This window comes from Postia placenta (assembly GCF_002117355.1).
Source record: "Postia placenta MAD-698-R-SB12 unplaced genomic scaffold POSPLAscaffold_19, whole genome shotgun sequence".
NCBI classification, from domain to species: Eukaryota; Fungi; Basidiomycota; class Agaricomycetes; order Polyporales; family Adustoporiaceae; genus Rhodonia; species Rhodonia placenta.
This window is the reverse complement of record NW_020169850.1, coordinates 142,526-168,983: the sequence shown is the minus strand read 5'-3', so window position 1 is coordinate 168,983 and position 26,458 is coordinate 142,526. Positions and strand designations below refer to the sequence as shown.

Sequence of the window (26,458 nt, the reverse complement as noted above, 5' to 3'; positions counted from 1 at the left end):
CACTTCAGCTAATGGTGCTGCGCAGATCAAACCCACGCACAGCGCGACGGATGTTCACGGTGTGCCTGCAGCCATGCTTCATGATGGACGTTCATACTAGTCATATCTTGAATTCGTAACAGGGTGTGTCGCGAGGATGGAAATTTTTTGGGCTGACCAGGCGATCGTTGGGTGCTGTCGAGGTCGAGGTGAGATATGGGCGAGCCACGAACCAGCCACTCCACAAGTGTTGTCAGTCACGTGTGGCGTGGCGTTGGTGGCGTACGCCACTTGTGTTTTCCCTTACGGTGTGCATCTTTATGCCTTGGGGTACTCGCTCTCCGCATGAGCAGCTGAATGAGACAAAGGAAGGGATACCATAGACATGGGAATAGATACACGAACAGACGACGAAATGAGAGACGAGCAAAGCCATCAGCGCGAATAGCGCGAGTAGTGAACAAGCATTGTCAGAACATCTTTACTCACTCATACTTACTCAAAGGCCCCGGAAGCTGACGGACACATCTGTCGGAAGTCGTTGGTGAGTACTGCAATCCGGCATAGTTTACATGAGACAATCAGCACTCACTTGCTAAAGCCTCGCATCGCTTCGTCGAGGGTCTTTCTGTACTCCTCCGTGAACGTCTCTGCTTCCATCTTCCAGGCGCCAAATTGTGCTTGCAGCTTCTCCAGCTCGTCATCGGACGCCTCGTCATCTTGCTCGGATTCGACACAAGGAGTGGCTTGCGTCTTGCGGTACGTGCAGCTGTGGAGGATGGTTCCGCACTCACTCGTTGAAGACCTGTCACTAGATCGCTGCACCGTTTCATCTGAAACAGAATGGGAAATTTGCGGCAATGGAGCCTGTTGACGAGTGTATGGGCCTCTCTCTGACACACGAGCAGAAATATACGGTCTGTTCCGCCTACTGGTCATCAATGAAGAGGGTTCATCATTTCTTCTTTCCTTTCTCGCCACTGGCCACACACCTTTCATACGAAGCCTTCGTCAGCTCCGGCTTTTCTATAGGGCCTATGGTCCCGGACGCATTTCTTCGAGGGAGGTTCGATAGCTTCAGGCGCAGGGGAGATGCACGAGAGACGGTCTCGCTTCCGGCGCCGCCACTACGGTGGTGAATGTCAGATCACTCCGTCGTGCTAAATTGTGCGCAGCGGTACGTACGAGGAGCTGCGCTTTGAAATGCGGGTCGGCAGCAATGGCCGTTCAGGTAGAAAGGAAGGTACTACCTCCTTCCGCAGAGGCGACGGTCTGGTCACAGGGCTCCGTCGCCTTGCGGGCGATATAGGTTCGCAAAAAACGCGTAGTGGGACCGCGGAAAGGACTTTGAGAGGGTCCAATGGCGGCTTCGGGCTGGGTGGCGGCTTAGGCGTCGTTGCTCTTTCTGGTTGTTGTAGGGAATGTAGAACAGTCTCGAGGCGCATAGTGGGTCGAGGGTGAGATGAAGATGATCGTGTGGCTGGTCCACCGGCGGGGTTTTGTTATAGGCACCTAACGTGGCGAATGTGGCAATCGCCACATTGTTCGGTCCTTTGTATTCTGGTTACCTTGTGCCATGTGGCTTTGATGGCGAGCCTCCTCGCGCGTCACGAGCATCGACGCGGAGGTGTTAAAACATCCGAGGACATGACTGGGTCCAAGGGAGACTATCGTGTCATTCTTCACTGAGGATGTGTTTGCGGCCTGACTGAGGCCGCAAGAGTATCTATCTCGAAAGTCTTTGCGAATGTGAATGAAACCCGTCATTACCGCCGTTCAGAGTTAGGCCGACGGTATACTAAGTGTTTAACAAATGTCAGAAGAGAAAAGAAGAGAAACCCGATCGGGCCACGTAGCTAGCTTTCCTACTTCGGTGTTCTGAAATGCTTATAGCTACGCCATATCGCCCCGTGCCTTGCATGACGTCCCATACATCTTGATATCGCCTGCCTCGAGCATATAATCACCCTCGATGGAGGGGGCTAGAATCTCACCCGCTTGCTAGGTATTTCGGCACTCACACTCGGGCCTTTTTACGCCATAGTTACATTCATTCGGAGAACACAAGAGTGCAATCACTTGCCTGTGCCATCGGAAGATTGTATGATAACATTTGGAACAGTATTCCTGTAAGTTGGTAGTATGTGTCTTTTTGAAAGACCGGACACAGAGACAACTGAGATCCATCACGTGCCAAGTACGCGTCGCGCCTCGACTACGCGCCTGGTCACCCGTGGACCACCCAAGAGAACATCTAGACTCTACTTCGTCTGTCCTCGAGCTCGAGGCCTGCAGCGCCATTCGAACATAAAAATCCCCGTCGTCGGCAGGTATCAAACGCTGCTTGAACCCACCACGACGCCCAATCGCGATGGCGTCGACATCCAAACCTATGCGCCAACAGGTCGAGGAGTACATCTCTGACCTCCAGGAGAAAATCGTTTCGGCTTTCGAGAAGCTCGAACCCGGCTCGCCCTCGTTCAAGCGCGATGCCTGGACGCGTCAGCAGGGCGGCCGCGGTCTCTCCTGCGTCTTCGCCGTCCCACACCCCTCCACGTCCGAGGCCGCTGCCGCCGCGCAGAACACCGTGCTCGAGAAGGCGGGTGTCAACATCTCTATTGTCCACGGTACTCTACCCCCAGCCGCCGTCAAGCAAATGCGCGCCGATCACGGCTCTATGGCGAGCCTCGAGGGCAGTCTCCCGTTCTTCGCGGCCGGCATCAGCCTTGTCATCCACCCAAGGAATCCGCACGCGCCCACCGTGCATGCCAACTACCGCTACTTTGAAGTGACCGAGCCCGCTGCTCAGGGTGGAGAGGAGGCCACGGCTGCAAGCGCGCAGGGCAAGGTGGTCGCATGGTGGTTCGGCGGCGGGTCCGACCTCACGCCGTCGTACCTGTACGAGGAGGACGCGCGACACTTCCACGCTACACTCAGGGACGCATGCGCTCCACATGGCTCCGCGATATACCCAACCTTCAAGAAATGGTGCGACGAGTATTTCTTCATTCCCCATCGCAACGAGGCTCGCGGCATCGGGGGGATCTTCTTCGACGATCTCTGCGACGAGCAGCACAAGCGATTCGGCGATCTGGACGCGCAGCGCCCCCGCACCCCTGACGCGATCTTTACTCTGCTGCGCAGCCTCGGCGATGCATTCGTGCCGTCGTACCTCCCGATCCTCGAGCGTCGCATGCGCATGCCGAGCGACGAGCACGCCCGTCGTTGGCAGCTGCTCCGCCGCGGACGATATGTCGAGTTCAATCTGGTGTACGACCGAGGGACGCGTTTCGGGATGCTGACACCGGGCGCGCGGATCGAGAGCGTGCTGATGAGCTTGCCGGAGACGGCGCGGTGGGAGTACATGAGCGACCTCGGCGGCGATGGTGAAGGGAGTGAAGAAGGGAAGATCATCGAGGTGCTCCGGAAGCCGCGAGATTGGGTGTGATGCGGTAGCATTTCTGATATGGATTTAAATAACAGTGTACAGTAGCGAAGAGCATCTCCACTCGACTATATAACATACTTGATCTGCCCCTCTGTGCGTCTCTAAACCGCTGTGCATGATACCACTCTATATCACCATTCTCCCCAGTCTGCCGTACCATGTCGTTGGCGGCGGATCATCGGGAAACGGCTCGGGTACATTTCCACGTAGGAATGACATTCTGTCCAAGGAAACCATTTCAGTTTGATATATCAGTTTATATCCAATGATTAAAAGGGCAAAACATGGCTATAAAGACAGCGTGTTAGTGATTTGCTATAATCAATAATATACATACTGACCAGTGGAATATATGCAGCCATGAATTTGGCCACAGGCTGACTGACCCTCTCATCACTCGCCCAGGATCCCTTCGGGCCAGTGGTGGCTGGACACTTAAGTCATTCATATGGGACTGGAGACACATATGCCCATACTTACCAATTCTCCAGTCGTTGTGTATAAATACACTCCTGGATGTTGATTGCTGTGAGTGGCTAGACCATACTTGAGATTGTGAGAGCTATCATACCATCCATTTGTCAGCAAAACAATGACACAAATGGAAAATGCATAGTATGCTAACTGAGTAGGATGTTAGGTTTGTGAGTGATGGGTTCATTGATAAATCCTCACATATGGCTGGCATTTGTGCCTATGCTCCTTGATCTTGTCAATTTGAGCTAGCACTTTGTTGGGATCACCAGTGGACCATTTTCTTTCTGCATGGACTGTTCCATGATACCATCTACCAGATGTGAGTACCAAATGATTCAGCATATATACAGATTCCTACCTGATGTATGTGAATAACATCCCCGACCATGAGATCAATGAGGCAACACTGGCCATTGACACAAGTACTTGAAATGCCTAGTGTCAAATTGATCAATCATTAATTGTAGACCTTTAATGGTACCCATTTACCTCAGATACACCCATAGTGTCACTTGTGTCAGTAGACAAGGCCATAGTGACACCACAAATGACTGTAGTTGTAGCAGTAGCAGCTGAAGAAGCAAATGTTTCTGAAACAGCACTAGAAGACTTGGAAGTGGCCATGTAGGCTAGCAAGCCTACAGATGCTGTCACCAGAACACTTGCAAGAGGAATGGTCCAAATCATTGATGGTTTGTAAAATGAAGGGTGCTGAGCAGCTTCTTCTTCAGAATGTTCAGTGATGGCTGCATTAGTGAAAGATTCCACAGCAGAATGCCAGTCTTCTTCTTCTTCTTCATCACTATCAGTGTCTTCCTCCTCCAATTCTTGAGCTGGTGTCTTGTCCTGTGGATACTTGAAAAGTGAAGCTAGAAACCCGGGAGCATGACCTCTGCGGGCCAAGAAGAACATGAAGCGGCTGCCGATATAGATATCAGAAGCGGCTACTGAGAAGGCCGAAAGCATGATAATGGCATTGATGAAGTTGGCAGGCTTAAAATGAGAATTTAACTACCATTTGGTCTTTCAGGAACATCGTAACATCCACTTACAACTGTCCATTTGGCTCTGCTCAATGCAATAACAAATGGTGATGAAAACCCATTTGAGGCATTTGCTCTCAGGTCCACATAGGTTTGAGGCACAGTGAGCCCGATAGCAAAGATGCTCAAGATGTATATCAGAATGCTGAATAGACTTAGCGATTATATGCATCAATCACATCAACATACTTACATCCTGACCCACACACGCTTTAATGCTCGGGGGACATTCTGTCAAAGTAGATTCAGCGAAACTAAAGCGCCCACTAGTTCTGGTAGACCTCAACATACTCTCGTTGCATCAATAACCTCGCCCGCTGCCTATATCCATGTCAATCGTAGCCTGAGACATCATGAACCAGGCAACCTACAATTCCGGGGACCTCAGATCCAAAGAACGAGAAGGCCGCTTGATTTAGCACTGCTAGGAACCCAAGGAATTGACCCTTCACTCCGCAGATACCAAGATAGGAATTTGCAAATGGTGGGTCCCAGTTCTTGAACAGAATGTGTTGAGTCAAGTGAGAGCTTGTCGGTGGTATTGCCTGTGCATGGCCAGCTCCAACATCGATAAGGAGACAGGACAAGACTTGCGGATTGTGTGAATGTAATCGCAGTGGGATACAATCAAGACTACTCACACAGAGTAGTGATTGTTCCGACCTTCAGGCACGAGAACCAGAATTCAAACTCGCCGTACATTCGCGAGGGTAACATGTTCACCACCGTAGCTATACCGAGCTGTTGAATATTGTCACTGAAACTGTAGGACGAGGCGGCCATGAAACTCTACAGCTTACGAAGAGGCTTATCAAGATATAGACCAAAGTAGGAGGCCTAGTCAGGGATGTCAGTATCAGACGATTGCGCTTACGACGTAACGACGTACGGCGAGGTCCAATACCCTACAGTAAGCGCTGCAGCCGTGATTTCGGCAGCTACGTAGTCATACTCGTGAGCATTCTAGCGACGAGTAGGACGCCGAAGACCCTTACGAAGAGTGACGCTCCAGTTGTACTGAATGCTCGCAGTGAGAATATGCTCGGGTGTCAAGACTTAAACATACCCAAGAGGCCCAACCAAGAGCAAAGCCTAAAGCTTTGTCGACGTACAGGTCGGCAATACCAACGACACCGCCGACATTCGGACTGGGCGCATGTAAATCGTCAGACAGCACCACCAGTCAGGCAGCTGAATTCACGTACAGATAAGCAATCATCTCGCCAATAGAGACGCATAAGCAGTACACTAGGCTGCCAATAATCGAATATCCAAGGAGAGCGCCCAGAGGACCACCGTAGACCAAGGATTGCTGTATATTCGGGAAAACAGGCACGTTAAATCGCGGTCGTTTCTCCAGTAAATATAGAACGTACGGCAGATCCCAGAAACAATCCGGTACCAACTACTCCGCCTGTAAGAGTATAAAAACAACTGCAGAAAATATAACGGGGAACCACGAACCGATAGATATCATGCCGACTTGCATAGTGAAGTTCGTCACTAATTACACTTTCTTCAATGATATTACTCACTATGTCGGCGAGACAGCTGAGGTGGAAGGTCGTCTTTGATGCTCTTCCATTGCTTCTGAAACGCAAGCACGCGCTGAGAGATGCGCGGTACCGCTCGACGAGGTGGCGGCTTGTCTTCAATAGTCACGCGCCGAGAAATTGGAGGTCCTCGACTCGGCGAACGCCGCGCATCGTGGATCTGAACACGCCTCACAGATCTGGAGGACGTGCCCGACATGATCTCCGACCACGACCACGTCGCAGAGGGATGAGAAACCAAGGGTAAGTAGAGGTTGGCAAAGGCGGAGCTGATGCGACACAGAAACCGTGCAGCGAGCTGCCCCTTCACCCAGGTTCAAATATAATTACAAGTCGCTGGCGCAGCCTCATTTGGGCTTGGGTGTGATATGGTTCTGTCAGTGACCGGGGCGCCCTTGAATTCAATCAAGACCAATACAGCATCCTGTGTACTTGGACTAGGGGCAGCGACATTGGTTGACAGCGCCAGCAGCCACACCAGCGCTATAGATATCAGCAGTGCATTCGCGGCGTACAGGCTTTTCTATCTTGGCTAATAAACCTCTCTCCGCACACTGACCTCAGAATATAATGCGAGAACGTCTTCGCATGCCAAGCGTTCGATGTTCTTGGTGTGCGCTCTCACGCATTGTACTCTCATCTTCAAGACGCCGTATGTCTGGTACGTAAACTTCTTGACTTTACACCGCTCGCGGCAATGCCAACACGAACCTAAAGTGGTGACAGATGAGGGCGTGATACGGTTAGTCTATTGATTAATTGGACACACCCTGGAACGTGTACCTTGGACTTCATCATCTTCGCGTTTCATGCCAATGTCGCCCCGACGTGACCGATCCCGACAACAGCGCCCGGCGCTGTACCCGCCATTACAATTAAGTACCTGAGTCGAGTCAGAGTGGCTCTTTGACAGATCAATTCCTTGCACTGGACCAGGTCTGTGTGGGACGCATCGTGCACTGCTAAGCCCTTGTACTGATGTGAGATAAAAGCATTGCGATGTAGGTCTTCTTGTACACATACAATCTGCAGTCTCGCTATTGAGATTACCTATGAATAACACAAGCTATCTGCTGGCCACTCGACTCGTCCTACACTACTCTCGATGCGGCGTAAGCCAAAGCATCCTGAACAATGACACGTATCAGGCGCTGCAATGCGTTGCGGGCCAGTCCAAATCTGGGATTGGAACCTCATGTATTATTTGTCCGAATTCCGACATCGCAGGCGTCGGCGTGAGGGCTGCTTTTTACATTCAAAGTCTTTTCAATAGTAGGTGTCGCTTTACACATCCAACCGGGCAATGCTCTGATTCCTGCTTGTTTAGCTCTCCTCGTCATCCTATCGCCAGAAGACGCCGCTGCTAGTGCCTGGGCGGGCGCCCTCCTAACCGCTGCTCTTGTAATCGCCGCGTTCGTGCAGAAAGCGGCGTCCCCTCCGAGTCTGACCCTGCATCATGCAACGCTTATTCTAAAGTTCGTTTGCGCTGTGTTTCTTCAGCAACGTTTCTGACGCCGTCTGCATTAGTTATGCCACCCTCTCCTCCATCAGCTCTTTGGCTATCGCGCCGATGCTCCCCGTGTGGAAACACCCTTTGCCACTGTCGGAAGCACGCAGAGCACGTACCCTCCAAAGCCAGGAAAGCCTGGCGGAGAGTGAAGATGCAGTGCTCGCGCGTGGATTACAAGAGAACCTTACTCGGAAGGAACGACGGAAAACACACAACAGACAACGCGCAGCCATCACCTTCGCACTCCTATCGCAGGTGCGCTCGCGCGACCTCCGCCTGTAACGTCTGTCGCTAACCCCGCCTCAGGTCGTATTTCAATGGGCGTGGGGCCTGTTCCTGTTCGTCGCCCCAGACTATAGCCAGCCCGCATGCAATCAGGACACAATCGTATGGATCCTCTATTTCCCGCTCAACGCACAGAACATCAACGAGGCCGACTATGCCATATGGCCAGCATGGTTGCTATTCTGCCTCAGTGTGACGCTCTACTACGCGATCGCGCTCGCTGTATTTAGCGGCGAGCGGACGCACAAGGGCCTCTCGAGGGTCTCGACGATCACGTCTATCGCTAGCTCCATGCAGAGCGCGCACACGCCTATGCCTGTGCAGCTATACAGGGTTACGATGGCGGCCGTGCCGACATGGCGCGACGTGCGCGGGCAGGTCTTTATGTGGGGCAACGTCGTCGCGGTGATCTTGTGGACGTCATATATCGTCAGTGCGTCTTCCCGCCGATGTCTGTATGCGCGCGCGACCCACACGCCTCTAGTTTCCGAGTTGCAGATCCAGTGGAACTGCATATATAGCGGAGAGAACAGCTTCTCCGGCTTCGGCCAGGTGCGCCTCGCGCCCTCGCGCGTCGTGCGCGCCGCTGACCCGCCCGCACAGATCACCGCCGCGTTCCTTGCCTTCACGCCCATCTGGTCGATCATTGTCGCGCTCTGCAGACTGCCGGGAGAGCTGCGCAAGGCTGAGCGCGCGCGCGCGCGCGAGGGCGTGCGCGAGCCACTGAGGAGCAGGCGCTGCTGGCGCACCCGGACCACGGGCCCGAGCCAGAGCCAGAGCCAGAGCCCGAGGACTCTGCCACGTCGAGCTGGCTGGCGACCCCGCGAGCCGTGTGGAACCGGATGCGCAGCGCGAGCCCGACGCTGCGCCAGCGGGCGGCCTCGCGGTTGCGGTCGCGGTCGCAGCCGCGGCGCGCGAACACCGATGGCGTGCAGTATCACGAGCTGCAGGAGCTGACGCCTGCCTCGCCGCCTGTCGTGTAGGATGGCTTGTTGCGCTGTGCCGTTCGGTCGGAATCGACGTACGGCACCATCAGTTGTTTGTGCGGCCGCCTAGAGCGAACGACCTCGGATTGCTGTGTCGCTGCACACCCTGGTATCTGTCAGTCAGTGTCTTGATGCACGCTCCCCGCGATAATGATTGAGTTTATGTTGTCAGTCGCTCCGTGCGCGCGAGATCCGAGCAACGAGGCAGGGATCTCGTTCACGTCTGATGATTACCCCACGGCGTCAGATGTCTCCGAGTGCATGTAGTCAAGTTTCATAACGGCGCTGCGTGCGCATCAGCTTTGCGTTGCCGACACGTGACCGACGCGTTTGTGGCTGTCTCCCAGCACCCTTACCCTACTTTCGGGGTCCTTTCAATGCTCACTGTGGCAAATTGCGGTTTCGCCCACCTCTTGTCAGCCACGATTCCTACATATAAGAGACGCGGCAAACTACCTCAATCGAAGACCCGCGTTCACTATGGAGTGTAAGCCAGAATCCCCTGTTCATCGACAAGTTATGCACACTAAGCTGAGCGAAACACCTCTTGTACGAAAGGCCACTAGCACGGATGCATGTCTTCAAGGCAACACCAATGCCCGACGCAAAGCTGTCATCGAAGACATTGGCGAGACAATCTCAGAGGTCTCTGTGGAATACTTCTTAAGCGCCCTCGTTCCTAAAGTGCGCAGAGGCCTGAGTGTTAGCAAGACGATCGAGAAGCTGAAAGCGAAAGGAGATATCACTCCCGATGGATATTGGGCGGGGACTCGACGTTTCGCCTGACCACGGTAGCTTCAAGCTCCAAGAACTGCGTGAGGATGGCATCAGTAGCGAGAATATAAAGAGCACAGAATCAAGTTTCCCATCGAATGCTGGCACGGGGCACCATCGTTCACATGCGCCGCAACAGAGGCCCTCAACTCCGGCGCCTCGTTTGCACCATCCGCGTGTGCACTATCGCATTAAGTCTACAAGGAGGTTTGCGTTCGGATATACGACTTGACGTCACTGGAAGATATAGTCCATGTCTTGATTGACGCCCTTGAAGGTGAGTAGTCCTCGTTCTATGCACGGACACTGGTCTCATCTTGCTGCCCTTTCCAGTCTTCAATATTATACATGGTGCCGGTTGGATCCATCGTGACATCAGTTCTGGAAACGTGCTCGCTGAACAGCTCCCTGATGGTACAATTGTAGGAAAGGTGGCTGATTTCGAATATGCAACGAGGTTTGGCGATACTGAGAGCGAGCCTCATGAGATGCGTACGGTGCGTCTTTACAGAAAAACCAATATTGATAGACCTCCCCTCGCAAAGTATACATTCCGGCAAAGTGGGGCAGAAGCTCGCGGCAGGAGTCGGCAGTGGTGCAGAGACGGCGACGGGCAGCCGATCCAGAGACGGGCTATTGAGTAGACGCTTGCTCTATCCCCCTCGTCTGCCGACCATGGTCGGTAATCGACGATATATGCATCCTGCTCAGAAAGAATTGTTGTATACATGTCTCGCTCCATGGCTGATGATCAGAAGCTACTCGCGTCGCGTCACAGTAGAGTGCAGGGTTCATCGCTGTCTGCCGTTGCTTGCGGAAACAAACGGGGTAGACCTCGACAAACAGACGAATATTGAGGCATTGGTGTGGATTACTTCATATGGCTGCCGCGAACAACCTTTGAGGAATGAGTGCACGTCGCCCCGAGGTGCCGAAGCGCCGTTATGCTCCATGCCGCCTATCTGTACTTTTCGCGAGGGAGGTCTATCAATATTGGTTTTGCTGTAATCCTGCGGTCTGTAGATACTTATGTAGCGAAAATTGACAATATCTACTTGATCTAGGGTACGCAAGACTTCATGGCGGTTGAAGTGGACGTCATGTACAACCCTCTGCATGACGTCGAGTCTCTCTGGTGGTTGTGCACATACTTTGTGCTCAATAAAGTGGTCGTCCTTGTCAATGGTGTGAAGCCGTCGATGTATGCCGAACTCAAGGGAAGCTATAACATGCAGCTGTTTTATGCATCGTAGCTGTTCTGGACACGAGCTGAGAGACTACGGGCGATCGCACTAGACGGGGAATTCAAAAAAGAAGTGATTCATCTTCACGCAGTCGTACGGCCAGCCGGTTATCTTCTTGACACGATGCGACGTCGATTGAAAGATCGATACAGACACGTCGAAGAGAAACTCGCTCCCATCATTCACATAGTCGCTCATAAAGTCGCCGTGCGTATGATGAAAGATTTCGGACACATGCTGGCAGACATCAAAGGGCTCACAATCGGCGAATTCAAGGATGACCCCCGACGGGTTAGTCCTCCTATGACGAAGACAGAAGGGAATCGGGCTATGATGGAAGAGGCCTCAACCCTCAATCAATCTGATGACGACGCGCTGGAGAACGACTCGACAGCTCGCCTTCGTCTAACATGCACGCCCTCGGTGGCCATGCACGACTAGCACATCAGACTCCGAAACGGCCGGCCACCAGCCTCATAGTTATCGCCAGGTGCGGTATGCCGCGCAACAGAAATGGAACACAGAGTCATGAGATGCATGTGCTCGTCGACGGGGCGTACGGATCCAGCGGCCCCTTCGCGAACGCCACCCCACGGCGCGCCGCTGCCCGTTTCGCCTGGGCCTTCCCTACAGTGCCGACCGCGGTCAGCAATCGTCGCAGAGGGCAGAACAGTGCACGACCTACGGGGAGAACGCTTCACGCGCTTCTTCGGCGCAGGCACCGATATCGGCTCGCACTCGTCATCCGACTCTTTGGGCATGTCCCGGCGGTAGGACACGACGTGCCCGCAGGACGGGCACGTGCAGCGCGCGGCGGGGGGCGCGGCGAGGCGCTCGCGCCAGTAGTCCTTGCGGAGCTGTGTGATCTCGGGGAGATGTGCGCGGGGGCGGAACGCATTACTGGTCGCAGTAGCGCGGGGCTCCTTGTCGAGAGCGTGCTCGAAGGCGACGACGGCCTCGTGCGGGACGGAGACGTCGGTCGCGTCGGGCGGCGCATAGCCGAGGATGCGGAGGTAGGCCAGGAGGACGTTTGAGACGGATATGGGGAGGCCGCGCTGGAGGAGGGAGGAGATGGCGAGCTCGATGTTCGTGGACATTGCAAGTGCGGGGGATTAGGAACACGAAGATAAGCGAGGGCGCTTTATATGGGCACTGAGGGAGACAAAGCGGGGCAGACAGGGCGGAGAGAGGCGGGCATGACGGTGAGTGAGGGGACAAAGCAGGAGCTGGCTGGACAGGACGGTACCCTCCAAGTCTAGCCATGAGTACCGCAGAGGTCAACGCGACCGTCACAAATCACGTGCCTATCTTATTCTGTGACAATTTACTTGTGATCTCCTTGCTCGACCTCGACATGTACTGCTCCTCAGAATACATAAGCATGTCGTCCTCATCTTTTTAGATGCGCTCATAGCTGGGATTGTCTAAAAGCTTGCACAGAAAAACGATCGCAGACTTGACGTGAACTCATGGCTATCAGGGCACAGAGGTGGGTTGTATTCTTACTTTGGCGATATGCTCGTGTGTAGACGTTACTGAAATCTCTTCAGGCATTCTTCATATACATCTGTCTCGGGCCCAAACCTCATGTATGAATTATCGACCAACAGAGTTACATCATGTCTGTATGTCCGCTTCAGGATACCGTCATATCATTGTATCAGGCCGCCGCGCAACCCGCCGAGAAGCAGGGCTTCCTTCCTCACCACATACCTCCATGGTTGAAAACGGTAAAACAGACAAGTCCAGACGATATATAATTTCACGCATCCCATATTCTTTTGATCGCCCCCAACATTGAGAAACCTGTTGCCAAAGAAGCTGGCGCTGACACATGCTTGCCCAAGACTCCTCACGCACAAAACATTATCTTTTTGTTGATATTATGCCCAACTACTCCGCAACCGCCCGACGGTTCTCGTATGGATGACGTACTAAACTTGGTGCGTCTGCTTCCTCTTGCAGTTGCGACGCCAGCCATGACGTCATCTCATCTTCGGTATGACGCCGCCCACCCATCCTCTTTCCATATAACCCATCCCGCATTGACCTTCCCCCTCACAACCACTCACCCACCCACTCACAACCTCAGCACTCCTCCCTCTCCTGATCCCCATCGACGTTCACAATGGCAACGACGAAGAACTTCACAGGCACCGAGCCCGTCGACCAGTTCCCGCCCGAGGTAACACAGAAGATCGACGACGACGACCTCACGCAGCGTGAGGCGCAGCGCAACCCTGCGCGCGAGCCCGGCGCAAACAAGCGCGCGGGCGCGGCGACGCGAGACCCTGCAGGTGAGCGGGCGTCGCGCGCGCCGACACAACGGAGGCTGACGCGCGGTGTGCAGCATTCGACACGAAGGGCCGCGGTGCGTCTGGCGACCCGAAGCCTGTGAGAGGTAGGTTGTCCATGTATACCGCGCGAAGGAGGGGTGCCGTAGCTGATGCTGGGATGCGCTGTAGATCCTGTTATGTAAGGGGCAGTGCTGGAGGGGCGAAACGGCGCGATGGCTGCCACATGTATCGATGAAACGACAATGGATACATGATGAGTGCAGTGTCTCGCGAAATTTGAATCTGTTGATGGTAGGACCGGCCCTTGAGGTAGATGTTTGCAGAGCATCGACTTCAAGTGCTGTAAATACTTGCAATTGCTCGAGGCAATCGAACCCGAACCCACATCTGAACGTCTCATACATCACCTTCCGAAAAAAAAAACGAAAAGCAACGGCGTGTTGTATAAACATCATCCGAAACGTTGGCGACTGACTGAAACTGAAAACGGGCTGTAAGATCTCAAAAACAGCTAGGTTGCTGCGTATCTTGCCTGGCTCATACAGAGCAAGGGATTCTGATAATGTTCTGATTGTACAACTGGGTCAAACATTTCTGACTTCTTGTTACGCTTGACTTGGATCATTCAATCGTGGTATATATAAGACCAAGAGGGCAACGAGCTCAGACGTCCAAATTCCGGGCGAGACTGTAAGGGACCGCAAACATTCACATCATCTCGACATCAACCTCCTCATACACATAGACAGAAGCTTCTTTAGCGCCAACGACAGGGGCCTTGGTGGCATTGAGCTCGATGGCCTTAGTTCTGAGGAATAGCCTATAGCTGACCACGCTGTCAAGAACCCATGCAACGCTGCTGTGCAGTCAGCAGAGCGTCTGTACTTAGTGAGACGGAAGCTGAACGCACACCGGCACGACGTCCAAGGGCGCGTTCTTCAAGACACTGCCTCAGCCATCGTATCGTCGATAATAACAGAGTACATACGTTTGCAGGCATGCTGGAGATAAACTGCAGTAGCCGGAGCACTGCGGACAGACTTCAAGGGACTGCACACGATAGACCGACGTCGCGACCTACTGAAGCACACCTGCGGGCGTCGCTTAGAACAGCACACACGAGCATGAGCGCGCGCTGCCACATACCATGAACATGTACCCGCCATCTCGGAACAGGTTCCCAATGATCTCCGAGTCGTGCCGGCGCGGCCTCTGCAGCGCGTTCACCACGATCAGCACAAGGACGTAGAAGTCGTACAATATCTGGACGGAGCATGTGTGGGTGAGCATAACTGGTACGTCGCTACGCGCGAGGATCCTCACGAGTCCGCCCCACATCCCGATCGAGTATTTCGGCATGTGCGATACTGCGCAAAAGCGGGGCTTCGGAAACGGTGTGATGGATCCTGCACGACGTGAGCTTTGGACGGCAAAAAAGGAGATGTGCGACGCAATACCCCAGACGTCATGCAGGCTGACAGCGGCGAACACGAGGGAGATGCTGAAGCAAACCACGAAGCCGTACGTGAGGAGACGGCGCGTGGTTCTGCTGCTATCCCAGATATTATAGAGGTAGAGCAGTAAGGTGACTGTAACTCAGCTTTAGCGCGGGATCGTCTGTAAGCGGCTGCACTGACATTGTGTAGAGGCGCTATTGATGACACAATATACGCTGATGATGGCGGCGAGGGCCTGACACCTTGGTGCGTGTCAGAATGAATTCGTAACCAGCGCCAGAGTCGCCGCTTACACCTGTTAAAACTGTTCATACGAGTGAGTCGCATGTGATGTATGAACCACCTACTCCTTCGGTCAACTCTGTGGACCACCATCCCACGGCTTCCGCATGGCTGCAGATTGGCGAATGAGGGAAAACGGGTTCATTGGAGTCTCACCGTATGCGACAAACATCACGCCAATCTCCCCAGCATACCGATTGAACGTCAAGAAGACCGGCACAACTGACCAGGGTTGCCGCCAGACCAATTCAACCTCATCGGCGATGTTCAGTAAGTGGTCCCAAACATAGATGGTCAAGGAAACAGCTATGATAGCGTGATCAGTGACTAAAGATAGCCAGGAGCAGTCGAACGCGATCGACATACCTGTGAGGGCACGCGCAGCAAGGACGGAATTGGCGGACGTTGCTAAGACAAGCATAGCGGTCGACAGTGGGCCGCACGACTGGGCGAGCCAGTTCAGCAGTCGGCAGGACTCGACATATATGTCGGCCACCACAGCGCCAAACTATCCACAGAACACAGCATCCATCATCCGTACGCTTCCTGTCTCTAGGACGTGGGCATGCTATCGCCGCACTGGGGTGTATGAGAGGTTGTTTTTCCAGTGTGTTGATTGCCTAATAATGGTGATAGCAAATGGCCTGAGTCGGCGGTGACATCACCTATCCTGACTACACGTCGGGGGTGAGGGGCCCTTCCGATATTCTTTTCAATTCTATCTGCAGTGTCTCAGGGTGTGGACTTTCTTTGAATCTGCCAGTTCTATTTGTCATTACATCAGCTTCGAACAGCGCTCAGGAAGTCATATCACCTACTTGCACAGTATTCTACATCCCGAATTTGAGATGTCGGTTGCACAGCATAGCTGGTTTTTGCTGGGTGTGTGTGTTGCGTCGTGTTACTGAGTTGCACCTGAACCGTAGGTGGTTTCATGCCACGCAAGTAAATCTGAACGAGTGCAATTCGCGCAAGCCGTAGGGCGAATATGGTACAGGCTGGCAATGTCCTTGACACCAAATCCACCGTCAGAAGTAAAGACGTCCCAATAATATACGAGCATATAGAGAAGATAGACTGGTCCCGTACTCTCAAACGAAAGATGAGGTCGACTCCCCACCAATCCACGCCGAGGGCAGTGCACCTAGGTCAGTTCTCCGTGTACACAGGCGGCGCTTCCGTAGGGATATCATGCCCACCAGCGCGGAATCGCACACCGGCATCTGTATGGTATACTGTCCGTGGGAGCGCCGACTGAATACCAGCGGACTCTGCCTTGCTCATCGCTCGAGTAGAGGAGGAGGCGGCAGGCGGAGGTACAGAGCCCCGACGAGATGCGGTGGCTGAGCCTGAAGTAGACACTTGGTGCATGAGCATCGCATTCGCTGTAGACGGCATTTCAGTCGCAAGGCTGGACTCGTTGATTGATGCCTCGAATAGCAGGGACGTCCCTCCCCCTACCACGTTGTAAGGCGTCGCTGCAAACGGCTTCCCGTCTGCGTACCGCGTCAGCAAGCGTGCACCGCCAGCCAAGCGATCCGCACGTACCGTGGTCGATGTCGTCTGCAGGGTGGTAGTAGTACCCGTTGTGTCGTCGGCGGTACCAGAAGAAGTACACGACGAGTGCAGCTGCCACAAGCACCGCGACCCCGCCCACTACACCGCCAATGATCGGACCCGCGGGTGGGCCGCTGCTGGCTGCAAGCGCGTCCGCCTGGGCAGACGTCGTCGGGAGCCCCGCAAGGGATGTCGTTCTGTACGTTTCCGTCGCCTGGCCTGCATTGCCACTCGTCTCGCTTGCGATGAGGATATAGTCTATCAGAACCGGGTCGTGCAGGTTGACCTGGTTGATCGAGACGGTGAGGGTGTGCTGGCCTGATGAAAGCTCGTCCGACACGAAGAAGAGCTGGTTGTCCTGCCGCGTGGTGATGTTGTCGGGCGGCTCGAAGGTCGACGGGGACGCGCCGTCGATGGAATAGGACGAGATGGGTCGCGTGGTTCCATTCGCGGGCAGGATGGTCCCGTAGACACCGAGCACGGTCGCTGTAATGACACATTAGCGTGTCCAGTGCAGAGTAGGCAGCATGACTTGCCATTGAAGTCGAAACTGAACGTGCAACGATTGTCAGGAGCTGAGCTGAGTGTTGAGTTCCAGAGCTGCTCGTTTCCGCTGAGGGTATAGTGTATCCATGCCCCTGAGTACCGGAAGTGGCCGCTCTGATCATCGTAGACAGCATAGGTGTTAAAAGACATGGCGGCGCACGCAGCTACCACCGGTTGAGAAATCAAGGAGCGTCAAGGAACGGTCACAGTAGTAGCCACGAAACGGGGAGAAATGGAAAGACAAGTCGTGAATATGGTAGCGATGGACATGGCGGAACACACGATCTCGGCGCATCAACATCAGCTCTAGGCAGCGGCGAGGGCGCGCGTTATCCAGCCGGTGCCTGGGCCATGTCGGTTCTCTCAAACTGGCACAGAGATTGAAGACATTACTTATTATGCTATACACTTCGAATGAGATGAGATTTGTACGAGACATGTAAACCTCTTCCAACTTCCAACTACGATTCTGGCTAACGGATTACGCGAAGCAGATTCTGAAGATGCAGATCTAGCCGGAGGCTAGAAACATGTACGTTTAAAACGTCTCCTCTTCGTCGAGAGTCTCAGCAACCTGGTCCGGCACCTCAAAGCCATCCTGGCCCTATGGTCATCGATACCGTGCAACTATGAGATCTCAACTGACTCACCTCTGTAGAGTAGAGGATTTTCTGGATGTCACGCAACAGCGGGTCGTCCTTGCCTTCGCTTTCTAGTACTTCCATTTGCTGCTGCACCAGAATCTCAATGTCACGCAACTAGATCATTGGATTTGTCAGTAATATCTTAACATACAGGACTGATTGTACATGCCTTAGAGAAGTAGAAATCTCGCTCCTTCTCCAGACCCTCAAGATGCGTCGACATCTCTCGCAACTGCGCCTGCAGATTCTGGACGGCTTCGTTCGGTTGTGCAGATCCCGGGCGACGGCCTGTGATTGGTGTTCGGCCGCCAGCACGAGACCCAGCCGCACTTAGAGTGCCAGAGCTGCCGCGCGATGATGGTGCAAGTGGCGCGATGGTGGCAGGCGGGTCCGTCGGGGCACCGCGTCGGCGTGCGACGGGGTCATACTCATGGCCGCCGTAGTTAGTGTCCCAGAAGCGCTTGGCCCACTGGAGGAACTCGAGATTGTCTCTGTGGCACCACGCGTGAGTGCAGCAGGTACCGCGCAAGGCAGCGTATCACATACTGCATTTTGCATTTCACGAGCTTTTCGACAGGAATTGGCTACGCGATCGCATGAGCGGAATATGACGCGAGCAAGGGTGTGGTGATAAGGGCGTACCTTCTCGACCTTGTGCGCGCGGAAGATGTTTTGCAGGATCTTGAAGTTCGCGATGAACTCGTACTCGTGCTTCGCGTTCATTTTGACTCGCGCCATCGGCACGTCGCCTATCGCGTACAAAGCATGCTGCCGTGGTCATGACCCTGTCGCCCACGCGCAGAGAGAGGGAAGAGACTGACCGAATACGGAGTCCATGATCTGGCAGTATGCGCCGCCCGTCCCACACTGCTCGATCTTGGTGTAGTTGATCTGCAACAAGTCGTTGAGCCATGCGAGCAGTTCTGTCCGCGATTCGCCCATGGTGCAGGTCGTCGGAGGGAAAGATGGTGGCAGATGAAGATCAAGGACCGCGTCGAGAAACCCGGCGCGCTGCCGGCGCGCGTCCGTTGTGGCGGTCGGTCACGTGCGACCGCCCGGCCATGCCCAATGCCGCCGCTAGTACTTCTCTTTCTCTTCCACTTCCACTCTGATTCGCAACGGGATTCATCTTTCCCGAGCTACTCCTCAGTTACTCTTCTCCGGGCCCTCAGTATACCCAGGGAAACGTTCTGTGGTATAAATATCTCGCACGTGGGGGCTCAACCATATTGAAACTGTGGCGTCGTTCAGCTACTATATTGGTGCAATTTAGTGCGCGACTAACATCGCAAGCGCGTTGCCGGAAAGGAGACATACCTGGTCGTGAGGTACAGCAAAGACAAGTAAGTACTGGCAGGAAGCGATGTGTAGATATTTCCCTGGCGCCATGCCAGTGGAATGAATGTCCTTTGAATATAAGGGGATTATCCCTCCTTTGCGATCGGTACTCATTTACAATATCGTACAGGTGGGACTGCCCTGAGAGACTTTTTTCAATATCTAACCCCGACTCAAGTCGTTTGAGGCCTTCTTGCGTGCGTAGCCGTTCGTATTATCCACTTCACGCGTGGTCATTGTAAGGCCCTTTGTTCCGTCAAACAAGAAATATCGTGAGCCACTCAAGGCCTAGTGCCTGGTCCCGACTCTATCCCGAAACCCTTTCCTCCCATGCTCCGCAGCACAATAACAATACTTTTATGTTGATCACCGTGCCTTTTGGCGACGCGGCTGCCAAATGATTTGTCCTGTACCGTGCTGTCAATCACCCTCATCTGACCAGAAATTACAGGGAACAATTCACCAACATGCACGTCTTACCACGCGAAGTTTGCACCGCGATCACCTACCACGCGGCACGGGCTGACCTAATTGTGCTCTCTCGTACGTCGAGGACACTCCAGCGCGCAGCGGAGAGGAAGATCTACGAAGAGGTCAATCTTCAAGACCCTGCCATCGTCTTCGAATTCTGCAAATCGCTCATCGCTAAAAACGGGGCGCGTGGCGTGTATGTCCGCCGTTTTTGGTTCATGTACGAGCCACGCCGTCGCACCACGCCGCTGCCTCGGCATTTCTGGCAGGCTATCCACGCAGCGTTCGTCGCGATGGTCAACCTCGAGCTGCTCTGGATAAGCGATCCCGACCTGCAGAACAGCTGGGTCCTTGCCGACACGAAGTTCCAGCTCGTTGACGCCAGCCTGATCTTCGCCTGGGACCAGCATCTTGTCAGGTTCCTGCAGCGCCAGACGCGGCTGCGTGTTCTGTATACACATGACGCACCCGAAGACAGCCCTATCTGCACCCTCCCGCCAGGCTCGTTGCCCGCCCTAGAGCAATATCTGGGCCCGCTGACTGTTGCGGGCGAATTGCTGCAGTGTCCGCTGACGCATCTGCAGGTGATCATGGACGATGTCGTCTTGCCAATTCTGCCGAGCTTCCTTGCGGATGCAGGCAAGGCATGCAAACGCCTCCGCAGCCTGAGCATACTCTCTGTTCTCGAGCCCATGTTGTTCGAAGTGGTTCAATTGGTTTTGGCGTCCGTCTTTGCGCCCAGGCTGCGCTACCTCGGCACCCTGGCGTATCCTTGCCAAAATGCATGTCTTCACTATACACACTACTGCCTGCACTGCGCTGACACGTCCTCACTTCTAGCGCCACGAACTTTTCCAGTATCTCATGCTTCTGCCTGAGCTAGACACCATCGACCTCGACGTGACGTCGTGGAACCCGCGCCCGATCGAGATGTTCCAGCGCATGCTCGCTGCAGAACTGAAATCGTATTGTCCGAATTTGCAGCGCGTTGGCTTTTGGGTTGACCACCACCACCTTGTCTGGTGGTTCCAAGACGAGGAGTGGATAGGCGGGCAGCTGACCGGCCGCGCGGCCTTGCACGAGAGGTTCTGGAGAAGCGTATAGTGTAAAGGCCCAATGGGATGTGGCGGCATCACGGGCGCCATCATCCCAGCCGCAGCGTCCGTCCCACCTCAAAGCGGTGCGAGGCGATGCAGGCGGCAAAGGCACGGGTAGCGGCGAAAACGGAGCATGGGCCCTATATAAGTCTAGCGTGGAGATTGCAGCTGGCTGCAGCGATAGCGGTGGTTCATGTTTTGTGCGATCGGGCGTGTGGTCCGCTTTGATGTCAGCGGCTAAGTTACAAGGATATCGTAGAGTATCTAGGCTATCTGTATAGTAGGTTTTGCGCAGAATCTCTACCCAAGCTTCATCCGCTGCTTTGAGGGCGCAGGATTGCATTGAGACATCGCTAACAGTAACAGAACCTGTCTGAGCTGACAGCGAGTCGGAGTCTCATCTGTTTTTCATATCTGCTTTTGTTCCGCTTTCCGTCTCGGTGTGCACCGCAGCGTAGCCCGGCGTCCACACGCATCTGATCTCACATCTCGGATCTACATCCGTGCACTGCGATATTGTGTTGCGACCAACCGCGGCCTCGGAAAGCCACTAACAACCACCGGCATACTCCGCCAGGCCCAGAACGGTCAGACCAGGAGCCAACGCTTTGGCCTGTAGGCATGGCACTGACCAATAGTCAGCAACCACCGGATCGTATCCAGATGGCCTAGATCTTATCCTTCCATATATCTCCCCAGATCACACACCGCAAAGCAAAGCAACACGCTCAAGCGGTGGCGCCGTTCATATAGGCTGACTGTGGCTCGCGGCCCAACAGGCCATTGTCCACCCCCTCCCTGCTGCAGTATTTATGGCGACGATCTCCATGAGTCTCTGCACCCTCGCCTTACCCTCGTCCTCTTCCGCATACGTCTCCAGGTCCCAGCTGAGAATGCAGTCGACGCGTCACTCCGGCCCGCAGTCGCAACCGGCGCCCTCCATTGCGTCGCTGCCCAGCTTCACCCATTCATTGTCCAACTTCCCGACGATGACCTCGGTGACAAAGGATATGGTTCACTACGGAACACTGTGCCGGACAAAGGGTGTCAGTGAAGCCAAAGTGAGACGCCACCGCTATCGCCACGTTTCCATTGTTGACCACCAGTGGCATTTGCCTCCACAGCTGAACTCGGCCTTGCAGAAGACAAGGCAGAGACAGGAAGCTGGTGCTGCTTCGAGGGTGAGTACTCTGAAACCATCTACTGAGAGTCTGTTGTTTATCGTGGACCGCTTTGACAGGCAAAGCCAACGTTCTCGCCCAATACTCTGTGCCCATCTAACGAGGATGAGGAGCCTCCGTTGATGATGTCAAAGAAGCACAGGGTAAGTCTTATATCTGGTGTTACAGAAGTCACCTAATTTGCCAAACAGGTCAAAAGAGCGACGTAAAGACGCAACCACTCACGCATCATTTTCACGGACTTGGGACGCATTTTTCGCGTTACGCATGACATTATGAGACGTACCATTGATTGGTCCCCCACGTCGCTTTGTTCTCGATTATTTTCTCGTCACGGTTTCACGGCATTCATGTTCAGTCACGATAGGTGTGTACTATAGCTAATAGCTAGTCACTACAGGGTATCAGTAGCAGTTTCGATGTAGCAATCAATATATAGGGTTCATGTCAAGCAAGTTCATATCAAGCAAAGCACGGCAACTGTCCGTATACCAATGACAACAGTCGATACCTGTTACAAGTTTATTCGCGGGCAAATAGGCGGACGATCATATATATTGTTGACCCAATGAACCGAACGACTGCAAGTGGGTAACAGTCAGCGAGCAAGCACATAGACGCTACCTGAATGCTTACGTGCTAGACCCGCAACAGAGAACAGAATGAATGCCATGTAACCGTCGACAGTCTTTTCAGCGCTCATGTCCGACGATTTACCGGTCGCAGTGCTGCAAAACCAGGTTACTATCAGCTATCACCGTTACAACGAATCACAAACGAACATGATGATTGCTGCCAGTAAGCCCTATGACGGGTCAGTCGCGATTATGTGCGCCAGTGCCACTACTCACATTCGATAAAGTCCATGCGAGCAGGACCTGGAAGGCATACACAGCATAAGTATAATTCTGGCATCCGCGTAGCAAGCACGTACACTAGAAAGTACAAGTCAGCTGTCATTGTTGTCATCATTCGGAAGATTGGTTACTCACTTCGTTCGGAAGCTTCTGTAGTAATCCTCCTGCTCGGTCTGTGGATCATGCTTTGGTTCCTCTTTTGGTGGTTTCGTTTGCAGCATGTGAATCGCGTCGTCATATGCGGCATTGATGTCGGTTTCTGCGGTCGGGACAGCGACCTCGACCTGGTTCTCATTCTTTCCAGTCTTGACGACGCCGAGATCGGTAGAGACCTTGTTATCACCCTTAGTGCCCCATGATACATCGCTGATAGAAATGAGGTTTGATGAGAAGGTCCTGTGACAAATAGCACGCGGACACCCACTGAACGTTGGCGAACTGGTGGATGTCATTAGCGAGCAGTAAGTGATTAAAGGAGTCCACCACGTACGGCATAGACGTTGAGGACTGCAATGTACGAGGGGGCCAACAGTAAGTACTGCAAAAAAGATGTGATCATGTGCCATGGCTCGAACTGTATATTAGACGTCAGAGCGCTTCGACCGGTACTCGGGCTAATAGACACGTACATGGACCAGCGATGCAAGAAGATACAATCCGTACGTCGACAGCAAGGACAAGACGATATCTCTGAAAATAGCATTGCTGAAAAGATCCGAGGCAGTCAAGGGTCCTTTGGATTTGATCACGTTCTCAATGCCTTTGAAAGCCAAAAAGAATGCCGCCACCTGTATACATAACATTCATTAGACATGATCCGTGGTCAGCACGCATATGGATGTTACCGTCATGTAGACCGTAATCAACGAGAAGCCGATCATCGCAAATGTATAACCCCATTTCGATCCCTGTGGCCGGTTGCCCAACGATAGAAGGAAGCACATGATCAGGAGACCGAGGTAGAAGAAATTCAAGACGAGGTTAAAGTATTCAATGGGTTTGCCCAAATTGAACGACGGGTCCTCCAGCGAGTCACTCAAGATCACAAAGAAGATGTAGAAATTGCCCTATACAGCGGCATCATTAAGCAGTAGAATGAAGACGGGATGATCAGACTCACAAGAGCGAACCAAGAAAACAGTAGGTTGAAGGTCTGATAGATGAACTCGATATGTATCCAGAATTTACGCAACAACGAATGCGACGACCGGTAGATGTAGTGGAATTTCACTGTCCCATGAATGCCAGCGAAGAAAGATCCGTTTAGCCATCGACGACGTTGCGAGATAAGCTCCGGAACCTAGAACACAGCCAATCCTGAAGTCAGGATTCATCGGAAATGCAGCCGTTATATGCACGAACCTGGTCAGGGACATCCGTTACTGCATACGCAGACTTCACGTAATGCAAGAGCCATGAAGCACCCCGTTTCGAGACTAGCTCCCAACACAGAATCTGAAATCATGACGGTATCTCAGGTGACAGATTACCGTGTCAGATTGTGGCCACCTACTCGGTCTTCGGCAAGGTACATGTTCGCCGTAAATATATCGGCCCCGGCTCCGTGCTTGTGAATGAGACGGTCAGCAGTGGCACAACGAGCAGATCAAGACTACGATTGCCTACCATCTTCTCCCCTAAGAAGTACTTCTGCAGCGGACCAACGCCTGTCGCATCATTCTGTAGGGCGATATAGCGGTAGGCACTGAAAGCACCAGGAAGTACAGTGATGTAGCCAAAGACCGACTCCCTAATTATCATGATTGAGGATGCATTGCCAATGCGCTTGCAGTCGCACTCACAGAGGTTTATCCAGAATATTGGACATCTTGTACTCGAAGTTCTGCGCGGCAACTATGCACAGAACGTCAGCACGCGAACTCAACAGAAGTCTGGATGCTCCTACCGAGAGGATTGATCAGGTTCTGCCCGTACTTTCCCTTGAGAGCGACGATCTCGCCACATGCGCCGCCAACATTAGAATTGATATCAAAGGCTTTCCACAAGTGATAGATGGACGTAGGTCCCGGCATGGTTCCAACATCGAGGAGCACGCAAACATTGGGTTGGAGGATCGGCCCGAACGCATTGAAGAACCACCGATGCGAGTTGATCTTCTTCTGGTTCTTCTCCTTCAGGCAGAAGATGAGTTGCACGGGCACGATCCCGCGCTCAGCGCCCTCGATCTTCATTGACGGTGTCACGGAGACTGTTGCAACGTGAGTGATCTAGGTTCGCTACAGATCATCAAGAACGCACTTTGCGCCGTGTACTCGTATATATGGGCCGTCACGGGTTTGCCGTTGACGACATTCTGCACCCGTGCCCACAATCAGACACCGATCTGTATCCGAAGTTGTGGAACAACGCACCTTTGCGACGCCCTCCTGATATGCGCCCATGGCTGCAATAACACTCAACGTCCGCGAGTTGATCTTCTGCCGCCCGTCAGACACGATGCACACTACAACCTTCTTCCAGCCCTCCTTTCCCCAGGTCATACTGCGCTCACGCTTGCACAAATGCACGATGTTCTTCATCACACCGTGCATCGTGCGGCAGAAGAGCTCTTCGTCCTCGTTGTACATCGTCATCACTATGAATAGCTCTGTCCTTCTCGGGGGGTCGTAGTGCACCTGCCGCAGGGTAAACCCAGAGTCCTTGAAGTCGTTAGGGTCGCACGTCGCCGCCGAGTATCGCATGTGCGTAAACTCGCGCTCGTTACGCTGTCCGCACATATCGAGAAGCTTCGTGGGCACTGCGGAGTCTAGCACGAAGTTGCCCTGGAATAGCCTGAGAGCGTGGTAAGTACTCTGCAGCACGAGTCCGAGGATATCACACCCACTCGACCTTCTTGATTGTCTTGAGTCGGCGCGGTACGCGCTGTGGAATCCGCCCGTACCGAATATTGCTTTCGGATGTATCATCCCCTGTCACCGGCTCGTAGTCGCCAGGCATGCGCGAAGACGATGCAGAACTCTGGTCGCGTCTTAACAACGGATAATCGCCCATATCATCCATGCCCTCTTCCGGCTCTCCCAGTGTTTCGGTCGATGGGCCTGGATCGTACAGGGATACGGGGGTATGTTGCAGCGGAGGGGGCGTCACGCCATGAATGTTGCCGTACCCGGCATTGTAATAGTCACCAGATCTGGGATGAATTGGAGGGGAAGAAGGATGGACAGGCGGTGGACTATGCTGTAGTGGTGGGCTCGTGAACGGGTCGTGAGCGGGTGCATGATAGAGACTGGGATGGGGCGGTGATTGCGAGCCGACGAATGGATCCGCATGAAGGGGTTGGAATGACTGGTGCTCTTGTTCGTATGGGTTGGGTGTCGGCCGCAGCTCGTATGGATTGGGCGCAACTTGTTGCTCATATGGGTTCGGCGCTGATGGTTCATAGTCGTATGTTGGGTACGGAGAATAGCCATC

At 53.6% G+C, this 26,458-nt stretch overlaps 10 protein-coding genes across 10 annotated transcripts; 4 read left to right on the top strand and 6 right to left on the bottom strand.

Annotated features, from left to right (window-relative positions):
• Nucleotides 1-478: 478 nt before the first annotated feature.
• On the bottom strand, nt 479-1,759 carry POSPLADRAFT_1186016 (hypothetical protein; the record flags this gene model as incomplete). The annotated part of the gene is made up of 4 exons (XM_024489194.1): nt 1,165-1,759; nt 972-1,106; nt 572-748; nt 479-530 (listed from the first exon to the last, which is right to left on the bottom strand). Exons 1-4 carry the CDS (start codon nt 1,422-1,424, stop codon nt 479-481), a joined length of 624 nt encoding a protein of 207 aa, XP_024333903.1. The 5' UTR covers nt 1,425-1,759.
• A 591-nt stretch (nt 1,760-2,350) lies between these two features.
• POSPLADRAFT_1157500 (hypothetical protein) lies at nt 2,351-3,427 on the top strand (the record flags this gene model as incomplete). The annotated part of the gene is made up of 1 exon (XM_024487194.1): nt 2,351-3,427. One exon carries the CDS (start codon nt 2,351-2,353, stop codon nt 3,425-3,427), a length of 1,077 nt encoding a protein of 358 aa, XP_024333902.1.
• Nucleotides 3,428-3,820: 393 nt separating this feature from the next.
• POSPLADRAFT_1157618 (hypothetical protein) lies at nt 3,821-6,699 on the bottom strand (the record flags this gene model as incomplete). Its single annotated transcript, XM_024487218.1, has 15 exons — nt 3,821-3,854; nt 3,908-3,963; nt 4,103-4,214; nt 4,263-4,339; nt 4,394-4,897; nt 4,957-5,092; nt 5,141-5,178; nt 5,239-5,268; nt 5,319-5,536; nt 5,589-5,736; nt 6,014-6,095; nt 6,153-6,259; nt 6,324-6,361; nt 6,412-6,450; nt 6,483-6,699. 15 exons carry the CDS (start codon nt 6,697-6,699, stop codon nt 3,821-3,823), a joined length of 1,836 nt encoding a protein of 611 aa, XP_024333901.1.
• An 853-nt stretch (nt 6,700-7,552) lies between these two features.
• POSPLADRAFT_1157435 (hypothetical protein) lies at nt 7,553-10,695 on the top strand (the record flags this gene model as incomplete). The annotated part of the gene is made up of 9 exons (XM_024487183.1): nt 7,553-7,772; nt 7,828-7,975; nt 8,052-8,265; nt 8,317-8,728; nt 9,168-9,400; nt 9,702-10,056; nt 10,306-10,332; nt 10,389-10,552; nt 10,585-10,695. The coding sequence occupies 9 exons, from the start codon at nt 7,553-7,555 to the stop codon at nt 10,693-10,695; spliced, it is 1,884 nt and encodes a 627-aa protein (XP_024333900.1).
• A 1,041-nt stretch (nt 10,696-11,736) lies between these two features.
• Nucleotides 11,737-12,396, bottom strand: POSPLADRAFT_1067890 (hypothetical protein; the record flags this gene model as incomplete). The annotated part of the gene is made up of 1 exon (XM_024482242.1): nt 11,737-12,396. One exon carries the CDS (start codon nt 12,394-12,396, stop codon nt 11,737-11,739), a length of 660 nt encoding a protein of 219 aa, XP_024333899.1.
• Nucleotides 12,397-13,427: 1,031 nt separating this feature from the next.
• Nucleotides 13,428-13,778, top strand: POSPLADRAFT_1061805 (hypothetical protein; the record flags this gene model as incomplete). Its single annotated transcript, XM_024481433.1, has 3 exons — nt 13,428-13,596; nt 13,650-13,700; nt 13,765-13,778. The coding sequence occupies 3 exons, from the start codon at nt 13,428-13,430 to the stop codon at nt 13,776-13,778; spliced, it is 234 nt and encodes a 77-aa protein (XP_024333898.1).
• Nucleotides 13,779-14,304: 526 nt separating this feature from the next.
• On the bottom strand, nt 14,305-17,588 carry POSPLADRAFT_1050174 (hypothetical protein; the record flags this gene model as incomplete). Its single annotated transcript, XM_024479932.1, has 8 exons — nt 14,305-14,452; nt 14,507-14,542; nt 14,688-14,731; nt 15,347-15,348; nt 15,702-15,780; nt 16,551-16,831; nt 16,884-17,378; nt 17,456-17,588. 8 exons carry the CDS (start codon nt 17,586-17,588, stop codon nt 14,305-14,307), a joined length of 1,218 nt encoding a protein of 405 aa, XP_024333897.1.
• Nucleotides 17,589-17,976: 388 nt separating this feature from the next.
• POSPLADRAFT_1076352 (hypothetical protein) lies at nt 17,977-19,024 on the bottom strand (the record flags this gene model as incomplete). The annotated part of the gene is made up of 6 exons (XM_024482910.1): nt 17,977-18,042; nt 18,089-18,196; nt 18,234-18,573; nt 18,629-18,666; nt 18,725-18,831; nt 18,904-19,024. 6 exons carry the CDS (start codon nt 19,022-19,024, stop codon nt 17,977-17,979), a joined length of 780 nt encoding a protein of 259 aa, XP_024333896.1.
• Nucleotides 19,025-19,887: 863 nt separating this feature from the next.
• POSPLADRAFT_1050172 (hypothetical protein) lies at nt 19,888-22,378 on the top strand (the record flags this gene model as incomplete). Its single annotated transcript, XM_024479931.1, has 6 exons — nt 19,888-20,598; nt 20,732-20,989; nt 21,768-22,049; nt 22,113-22,169; nt 22,229-22,312; nt 22,361-22,378. 6 exons carry the CDS (start codon nt 19,888-19,890, stop codon nt 22,376-22,378), a joined length of 1,410 nt encoding a protein of 469 aa, XP_024333895.1.
• A 144-nt stretch (nt 22,379-22,522) lies between these two features.
• On the bottom strand, nt 22,523-26,340 carry POSPLADRAFT_1174570 (glycosyltransferase family 2 protein). The gene is made up of 17 exons (XM_024488295.1): nt 25,872-26,340; nt 25,399-25,819; nt 25,286-25,340; nt 24,933-25,235; nt 24,829-24,880; nt 24,653-24,776; nt 24,540-24,593; nt 24,389-24,481; nt 24,147-24,326; nt 23,872-24,093; nt 23,656-23,814; nt 23,517-23,600; nt 23,451-23,464; nt 23,162-23,392; nt 23,063-23,077; nt 22,806-22,897; nt 22,523-22,750 (listed from the first exon to the last, which is right to left on the bottom strand). The coding sequence occupies exons 1-17, from the start codon at nt 26,045-26,047 to the stop codon at nt 22,692-22,694; spliced, it is 2,334 nt and encodes a 777-aa protein (XP_024333894.1). The 5' UTR covers nt 26,048-26,340; the 3' UTR covers nt 22,523-22,691.
• Between the last annotated feature and the right edge of the window lie 118 nt (nt 26,341-26,458).